Consider the following 9,737-nt stretch of genomic DNA (forward strand, 5'->3'; position numbering starts at 1 on the left):
CTTTCTTTAGAAAAGGGACAGGTTTGGACAAGATAACATGAAGTCCTTCCCCTCATCAGGCACCAAGAAGAAGCATTTGAACAAGTATCATTATTAGATAGAAAAACTCTTTGCTGGTCTGGATTGGGAACCCCCAGCATCCAACCTAGGACCTGCCTTCTGAATTGGACTCTACTCTCATTAAAGTAACTTGATAACATTTTCAGAGTCTCATTGACTTTGGCTCACATTTAAAAAGACTGAGAAATACTAATCTTCAAATAATTTTCGCATGCATCACCTTTCCTTCACATCAACTCTCAAGTTTGGCATTATTTATTTTAAACATGATTTTTATTTATTTAACAATAGTGTGGTGAAGGTGTGGGGGGGCAGGTGCAGGGTGGAGGGGGTCAGTGGGGACAAGGGACATCTGTAATATTTTCAACAAAAACGATTAAAACATTTTTAAGAGAGATGTTCCTTTTTGCTGATAAGAAATTGAGGTTCGCCCTAGCTGGTTTGGCTCAATGGATAGAGCATCAGCCTGTGGACTGAAGGGTCCCAGGTTGGATTCTGGTCAAGGGCACATGCCTAGGTTGCAGGCTTGATCCCCAGCACGAATTCGTGCACCGGGCCTCTAGTATTATATAAAGGACTTGAGCCTCTATATTTTTTGATATTCATGAAGGATCCTGGAATGAATACCCTGCCGACACAGAGGGATGACTCATTAGGTTCTGGGAGAGTCAAAAGTTTTACACATCTTCGACTGCATGGGAAGTCAGTGCCTCTAATGCCTGCATTGTTCAAGGGTCAGCTGTTATTAGCAGGTGCGCATTAGCAACCCAAGAAGAGAAGAGACGAGCCAACTAAGTACTTACCCTACTGTGCTGAGTGTCTGAACTCCATAAATACGGGCATGCCCCAGCACAGAAGTTGGCATTGTACCCTTTGGGTTCATGGATCCATTTCCACCCAAGATCCCTCTTGAAATCAATGTAAAGTGGACGTAGGCAGCAATTATCCTGCACATTTCTGTTAAAGGAAGAGCAACGGAGATTTTAAAGCAGATTTCCCTCCTGCCCCGCATCCCAAACCAGGAAAGTGACTCATTCATTTATTCAACAAATATCCATTAGCAAAACCACGGGCCAGCTCTTAATGGTTTCATGGTCACCTAAGGGACCTTCACGATGGGGTGTGATGGTGATTTGCTGGGACGACTTTCCCTTTTCAACTCTATACCCTGACCGCGTGTCTGTGACCTTGAAAATCAAGCCTCTCCCTTGAATGACTAGATATAAACAGAGAGGTGGCTGATGGAGACCGGCCTCTTCCCAACCAGGCCTGCACAGTGTTGCCAGCCAGCCTCTACTGCCCTTTCCAATATGAAATGAGGAAGTACAACAGCTTTTTTCCAAGCTCCATCGAAGGCATTTTCCTTTGAAAACAAATCCTTTATTTCATGTCATGTTCCTTGATCGAGGAATGAACCAAAGATTGGGAAACATGGAGTCTTACTTCATGCAAATACTGGCCCTAGCGACCCCAAACACTCGTGAACTCTGACCCTTTGAGCATTTATCGGTGAGGACCCCTCACTGCTCCATTCTGGAAAGAGAGAGTTTTCCCTTTCGCAGGCTTGGTAAGAAACCACGGAAGAACATCCACCCGGCCTCCTCCGTGGACTCATATGGGAATGATAAATCTGTGTTCCCTCCCTTCTCGCATATTCTGTAGCTAAAGACATGACAGTCAGCATTCTTCTTCCACGTCTTGCATCTCTGTTACTGTGAAAGCGCTATGACCATGGGCAGTGAAGACAAAGGCTCCTACAGATGGTGAGCCTCCCTAATCAGGGAGCCACCACATCCTTCAAATAAACTTCCATTTGCTCTGGGGGAGGGGGAGGCAGCCAGCTTATTTTCTACTTCAGCCCCAAACTGCTTCAGAGGGATTGGGGTGGGGGTGGGGGGTGGAATTCAGGGGACTAGTTTTCTCCCTTTCCATTCCATTCTTTGCTCAAGAGATGATGAATACAACACAGAAATAACTATACTACGCCTGTGGGAAGAATGATGTTATGAAATGCAATGGCCACACTGTTCTATACCTGACCCGAAGCCATGAGTGCAGGTCAAGTCAATGTGTAGTCAGGGAATGGGCAGAGGCAATAAAGGAATTACCGGGCGCAATGACTTGGTTGTATTTTTGAGTTCTTTACCTAAAGCAGTAGGCTGCATCTAGAGCGCGCTTCTTCCGCCGGTTGGACTGTTGTGACTCCAGTCTGTAGGAGGGTAACAACATTAGCAGGAGATGTGGGGTCTTCCCACTGTTTTTTTTCCTAGTGGACTTTATAGTTTTCTGATCACCACTGGTATATGTGGAGGTGCCATCAATACCTTGAAAAAATGCATTTGGGTAATAAACATTTAGCTTTACCTTCATCAGATATCATCAGCCATATTTCTTTTTTTTTTTCGTTTGTCTACAGTCACAAATAGCAGTGATGACCACAACGTCAGCATCAGCTGGCGACAGTCATTCCCTACGGAAATAGATATGGCGCAACAAGGCTAAGCAGGTGACAACACACACTTCTAAATGGGGCTCTTGTTAGGAGGCAGGTCAGGGTCCAAGACCGGGCTCGTTGGCTATGAAAGTCGCTACAGAAGAAGTCTTTGACCTCTCATCCCAGGGCAATCCGGGCAGTTAATTTGAGTCACTCCTCAGTTCACGTTGTGTTCAAACCCCTCCATGACCCAACACACAGCAATAGAACCTGCCTTGTCACCCTCTGGTTTCCTCTCTCCCTGGGGGTACTAAACTCAACACTTTGCTAATGAACAGAAACGAAGACTTACACTAAATTGCAGTGAATTCGGTTCCAATGAAACAGAAGTCACCCTTACCGAATGCTATTTGGGGAAGCTGGGAAGAAAGGCTTTTTCATTGGGCTCATGGCATCCTCTACACTTTCCCGATTCCATCTGAGATTCAGAAACTGGAGCTCCCCAAAGCTCACCCAGGAGAATGCCAGTTTAAGCATTTAATCTCCACACCCTTGAGAACCATGACGAGGTCACAGGCTGAAATAAATCTGCTGACCTCTGGGCGTATTTTTCCATGAGCTGAGGCCACTGTAGCCTTCTGCAAGTGGATGGAGGTCCCAGGTGGTGTCACTTAGGGAAGGGCAAGGGGCATCTTGACCCGGTGGTGAGGGGCCAATGCCACAACCACACATGGCACCCACTTCCCTCTCAACCTCTCACCATCCAGGGACTCATCATCTGGCACGTGATTGGATGATGAGAGAGGAGGGGGAAGTCTATGTTGTGGGCATCTCCTCATTCTCCTTGACCTTTGGCTAATTCTCTACCAGGTGAGCAAGAGCCTGGGGAAAATTAACCCCCTGTTATGAGTTTCTACACTATTATAAAAGTCTGATAAGGAGGACACTCGCCGAAACCGGTTTGGCTCAGTGGATAGAGCGTCGGCCTGCAGACTGAAAGGTCCCGGGTTCGATTCCGGTCAAGGGCATGTACCTGGGTTGCGGGCACATCCCCAGTAGGAGATGTGCAGGAGGCAGCTGATCGATGTCTCTCTCATCGATGTTTCTAACTCTCTATCTCTCTCCCTTCCTCTCTGTAAAAAAAATCAATAAAAAATATTTAAAAAAAAAGGACACTCAAAATATTGGTCACTAGCTAGAAAAAGTGAAGTGGTTCCCTTACATGGAAGGTTAGTTAAAGGGGCTGGGGAGCGAGGGAGCTTGCTTCTTCGTGAAATTCAGTTCAGGGTCCCTGACATTGGTTTGGGGGATTTCCTTACAGACATACTATCTTCTTTGTTGATAACAGTAGCATATGTGGAAAATTGGTTTGCTGAAATGCTTAAAATAACTATGTAATGGTTTGTTGAGTCAGTCGGCTAGTATTGCTAAGTCATCACTGGGCATCGAGCAGCATCAACTAGGAACCAAGCCCTTTCTCCTAATCCTTTCTGCCTTCGAGTGTCTTTCTCCAACTGTATCTTTGCCCAAACAAATGGCACTCCCCAAGCCTCACCAAACAATCCTGCTTTCACCTGCACACTGACGTCATCGCCCGCAAGACTGTCAACAGAGGCCCTCCCCCCTCCCCCACCTCACATGACCAAGTTTCAGTTACCTGCAAATCTCGCTTCTAGTTCCTCGCTTTTATTGGGGATGATGTAATTATTGGACGGTACAAAGGTGCAGCAGGGACAGTGTAAGCTTATTTTAAATCCCAGGTTCCTGTCTGGAAAACATGAAGTTAAGGAGGTCATTTGCATGAGCGTCTATGCCCTTAAATATGCAGTCAACTTGCAATAACTTAGGGTCGCTGGGCATCTAGGGAGGAAAACAGAGGGTGGGTGTAACCTTTATGGTGGAGCCATTCGTGAACAGCGTCGGTCACGTCGAAGGAAAGCCATTCCCCTTCTGCCCTTGTTTTCACCACTTTGCTGTCGATGTAGCGCTGGGTTGGAGACGTCAGATCCTTGGATTTGAGAATCTAGGGGCAGGAAGAGCGAGGGAAATAGCTCAGTTAGCATACAGACAGCACGACGAAGCCATGGCCAGGAGTATTCCAGTGTGTTATCTAAAGGGTGTCCCAAAATTCACGCAAGAAGTAATTTTGATAGAAGACACAAGTTTATAATTAAAAATTATAAATTTTTATTGATTCATAAAGTATACAGTATAGGGTTATGTATGGAACAGCACATCGGGTAAACGGCCTCCACGGCTTTGCTGGCACATACACAAAGCCGTGGTCTTCATTGGTCTTCATTGTCCCTGCTCCTGGGCCATCATTGGTACTTGGTCATGCTTATCAAATTGAAGGGATTGAAATCAAAGGGCAACAGATATTAGAATCTGATTCGATAAACCAAGTAAAATTAGGCTTCTATTTTGTTGTTGTTGTTAATGCTCACGCAGAATTCAAATCTTGCGTGAATTTTGGGACAGCCTTTATGTGTGGCGTCCTCTCCAACGCGTGGCCACGCGCACGAAAGCCTAACACCAGGCCATCCCCCATGAGAAACAGAGCCACTAACTCAGCTGTGTGTGATGATAAAGGTGACGGGCCCATAAAGCCACGTGTCTAACAGAAAGTGACAGTATTTATTTTGCTTTGCTGACATAAGCTTTGCAAGACTTCGGCCAGAAATTCTACGCTATTAAGTTAATGGTTTTGTTATTCTGCTGCCCGACTTCTTTCATTGGGGGTGTTGAGAGGTGGGGAGGGGTCCCGTTCAGAGGACCCCTGCTCACCCTCTGTGGGCCCCTGAATTATAAATCTGCTACTAAACAGAGAAAGGTCCTAACCCTGGGTCCGAAACCCACTGGCCTTAGAAAGCATTGCATGATTCGGTTTTTGAGGTCGATCTGGAGCTGGGGTATCTGCTCTCAGCGTGACTTGTTATGATTTCTAAAGATATTCCATATCCCGCGGGCTAAGAGTGGATTTGGGCAGGAGAGGTCTGCCCGGGAGCATAGTGAGGGTCTGAAAGAAAACCAGCCTGAACGCTGAGAGTTAGAAGGAGGCATTTATTTCCAATAAAGAGCACCTGCAGCACGTTCTTGAATTTCTGTACTAAGCGGACATTTTAGGGTTTTTGTGGGGGGTTTAATTCTGTCTTTAAATGATAGTGTTTTCTGAACCAATCAAACCAAGATCCTACATCTCCTAGCGCTGTATTAACTCTCTTCCCAGACCTGCATCCTATCTTTCCTCGGGACTCAGGGGTTCACGCCCTGTGTTTGTTCGCTTACTACTGATTGTATTGTTTTTATTATTTATTTATTTTAAATATATTTTACTGATTTAGAGGGAGAGAGAGTTAGAAACATCGATGATGAGAGAGAAACATCGATCAGCTGCCTCCTGCACACCTCCTACTGAGGATGTGCCCACAACCAAGGTACATGCCCTTGACTGGAATCAAACCTGGGACCTTTCAGTCCACAGGCCGATGCTCTATCCACTGAGCCAAACCGGCTAGGGCATGCTTGCTACTGATTTTCGAGAGAGGAAGGGCGAGAGAGGGAGAGAAAGAACGATCAATGTGAGAGAGAAACAGCTCCTCCCTCCTGGGTCTCAAACCCCCAACCTGGGTATGTGCCCTGACTAGCAATCGAACCGGTCAAGCCTTTGGCATGTGGGATGTCGCTCCAACCAACTGAGCACCTGGGCCAGGGCAGCCCTATGTGGCTGCCACTGCCCTTCCCGACATTGAGTCTAACTCTTCCATGGTCATTGCATACAGATGGCCCCGGTCTCTCCAATACGTTCCTAAGCTTCCCCAGGATTGTGTCTTCAATTTGATGTCCCTTTAAAGCACAGCCCTAGATGAAACTGAATGACTATCTGAACGTCAACAGGATTTGTTTGCTCTCCTTGTAAAACAAACATGCATTATCTTCCCATCGCTTTTAAAATGCACTTCTCTTCTGTGTATGTGATTTGGTCTCGGGTCATTTGGCAACAGACGCATCCTAGAGTATCTGACCTTACAGTAGCCTGTGGTTGTTGATTTCTGAATTAAGTTTACGAAGGGAAACAGATTCATATAATTGGTCTTTGAGGTGCTGGTGTGACTTTTAGACAAACCCTATTCCTCAGGCCTTTCCCCTGAGGTCCAACAAACCCCACTATGTGGACAGAATCTAGTCGTGGTTCTCCCCATAGGCAAGATGCTCCTTGTGAATTAAAGGAAGCAAACCAACGGGACTTCAGGGCTGGGCACCCTGGGGTCTGGGCTTGGCACAAGTTATTTGATTTCTTTTGAATCCTCAAAACGTTGCTGTCAGGTAGATCAAGCAAACTAAACTCCAGAAGGTTAAGTGTCTCACCCAGGGTCTCACAGAGAATCATGGTAGAGAGAACACAAAGCAACCCTATGGTTTTCCCACTTCAGTGCTGGAGTTTGAAGACCAGAGAGTGGTGGGAGTCAGGTTGCAACACAAGTCAGGCAATTCCATCTACCTCGCTGCCTGAAAAAGGACTAACATACCCAGGACTCATTTTCCTGTCCTTACATTCCTTCCCCTTGCCAACCTCCTCTAATGTGTTATTTTATGTTTTGCGTATCTGCTTTGCTCCTAATTAGCAGTGTCTTACTCATGTTCCTATCCTTTACACTTAGACCTACTGTCTAAAACAAAGCATTGTTGCCAAAACCGGTTTGGCTCAGTGGATAGAGCGTCGGCTTGCGGACTGAGAGGTCCCAGGTTCGATTCCGGTCAAGGGCAAGTACCTGGGTTGCGGGCACATCCCCAGTGGGAGATGTGCAGGAGGCAGCTGATCGATGTATCTCGCTCATCGATGTTTCTAACTCTATCTCTCTCCCTTCTTCTCTGTAAAAAATCAATAAAATATATTAAAAAAAATAAAAAAAAATAAAACAAAGCATTGTCTTCATTGTGGAATTACATAGGGTATATATTGATATATCTGTGATATCTATCTATGAGATATATGTGTGAGTAAATATAAATAAATAAACGGTTCTCAAACTGTGGGTCGCGACCCCTTTGGGGGTCGAATGACCCTTTCACAGGGGTCGCCTAAGACCATCCTGCCTATCAGATATTTACATGACGATTCATAACAGTAGCAACATTACAGTGATGAAGCAGCAACGAAAATAATTTTATGGTTGGGTCACAACATAAGGAACTGTATTTAAAGGGCCAGAAGGTCTGAAACACTGCTTTCGAAGGTGTTTCCTCAGCCACAGAACGAACCCCTATAGGTTCTGACAGTGGACAACTTCGTATCGTCACCTGGGTGAAAACTCCTCCACATCTTTTCATCAGCTCAAGACCAAGCCAACTGAAACCACCCAAGAGAGACAGCTGCCCTGCCGCCTCATGCCGAAACTGTTCTCCCGGGTTTGCCATCTCCAACCTTATGGCCAAGGAGTTCTTAAACCCACTTGCTGCCGTTTAACTCCGCTCTTTCTGATCCAGTCCTCCGTGCAAACAGGAAACAGCTGCTTTCCATCAGCCAGAGAATAACCCTCATAGTCCTGGAGACTATTATTAAGTCCCCCTCAGCATGCCCGCTCTCTGCCTCTCTCTCTCTCTCTAAGCTAAATAAACCCAGTTCCTGTAGCTGATACTTAGAGGGGCATTGTCCCAAACCTTTAATCACGTGGGTCACTAACAAGGATGAATGGTGCTGTATGAAAGCTCTCCTCCTACAGCTCCGTGATTGTGCCTCAGAACTGCTAGAAAACCTTCTCATCGCCTGTCAGTCTCCAGTCGCCACTTCAAAGGTATCTTCTTTCTAAGAATAGGCACACCCTCCCTACTCCCTGTTTATCTTCCCTTTTTCACCCACTAGTGTAAGGGAAGACAATCCATCAGTCCTTTCTTAAACTAGGAGTTCATACAAAAATGACCAGATCGGCCAACTTCCCATTCTCTGTTAGTCTTCACTGGCTCTAAGCTCCCAGCAACACGTGTACCAAGAGTTCACAGTCCTGAATCTACAGCTGTGTTCTGTGGAGCCACAGTTGTTCCCAAATCTCTTTATCCGTCTTTACAGGACAAAGGACATTTAGCAGGGCCCTGGCCGTCCCGGGTCTGCGACAGACCCAGAGATGCCCCTGCTCCCAGCCTCCAGCCACTCTCCTACGTCTCATCCAGTCGCCACCTTCACAGCCACCTCCCAGACCAGCCAACACAACGGTTTCCTTTCTACCTTAACCCTTTATGCCGAACAACCACGCGCTCCCAAATGTGTCAGAATTACTCCACCTCTGAGATGGAGGCCCCGTCACCCGCCTGGCCGCCTGCCTCTGCGGGCCCCCCCCGCGCCTGCCTCTGCGGGCCCCACACCCACCTCTCTCTGGGCTGCTGTTTCAACCTTGACCATGTGGCTCTCAAGGGCGGGGGCCGCTTCTTCCTCGAGTTGGTGGGAAAGAGGAGTGAGGGCCTGAGCATCTTAAAGATGCAAAACCAGCACAGTGGCCGCATTCTCTTCCAGGATGTGCTGAGGCCTCCCCAGGATGAATGGGACAAAACTCAGGGCACCATAGAAGCCACCCTGGCCTTGGCGAGGACCCAAGCTCTTTGGGTCTGCAGGCCCTGATCTCTGTGACTTTCTGCAGAACCACTTCCTGGAGATGGGTCCCCCCAGCTCCTCACCTCTGCAGGTGGCCCCCAGGCTGGGCTGGGCAAGTATTTCTTTGAGAGGCTCACCCTCAAGCACAACTGAGGAGCCCAGAGGTCTTTGGGGGTTCCCTCTGCATGCCCTGGTGTCTGGCTTTTACCTCAGTCTCTCCCCAGTTCTTTAACCGCCCTGAAGCCCTCTCCCATGCATTGGACCAAATGAAACAATAAAGCTTTTAGCAGGAAAAAAAAAAAGAACATTTAATTCAATAGTAGAAGCTCTCTTGACTAATGTCCATTTAACTGGCCAGATTGGCTAGTATCTCTAGTAACTCTGGAATATACATTAGCTGCTGCCCATTGAATGCTGGGACTCGCTGCTGGGAAGCCACAATCTCTACAACAGCCGTGGGCAAACTACGGCCCGTTTGAAATGAATAAAACTAAAAAAATAAAGACCGTATCCTTTTATGTAATGATGTTTACTTTGAATTTATATTAGTTCACACAAACATTCCATCCATACTTTTGTTCCAGACCTCTGGTCCAGTTTAAGAACCCATTGTGGCCCTCGAGCCAAAAAGTTTGCCAACCCCTGGTCTAGCCCCTC

General features: G+C 46.9%; 1 protein-coding gene across 2 annotated transcripts in view; it reads right to left on the minus strand.

Moving 5' to 3' along the window:
- Positions 1 to 9,737, minus strand: part of TGFB2 (transforming growth factor beta 2) — a 69,359-nt gene that overhangs the window by 2,963 nt on the left and 56,659 nt on the right. For both annotated transcript variants that reach the window (XM_006761277.2, XM_006761276.2), the window contains 4 exons: positions 4,385 to 4,517; positions 4,152 to 4,262; positions 2,207 to 2,384; positions 864 to 1,017 (listed from right to left, as the gene is read on the minus strand). In XM_006761277.2, the coding sequence (XP_006761340.1) occupies positions 864 to 1,017; positions 2,207 to 2,384; positions 4,152 to 4,262; positions 4,385 to 4,517 (576 nt within the window). The remainder of the gene's footprint in view (positions 1 to 863; positions 1,018 to 2,206; positions 2,385 to 4,151; positions 4,263 to 4,384; positions 4,518 to 9,737) is intronic.

This window comes from Myotis davidii, unplaced genomic scaffold (genome assembly GCF_000327345.1).
Source record: "Myotis davidii unplaced genomic scaffold, ASM32734v1 scaffold174, whole genome shotgun sequence".
NCBI lineage: Eukaryota > Metazoa > Chordata > Mammalia > Chiroptera > Vespertilionidae > Myotis > Myotis davidii.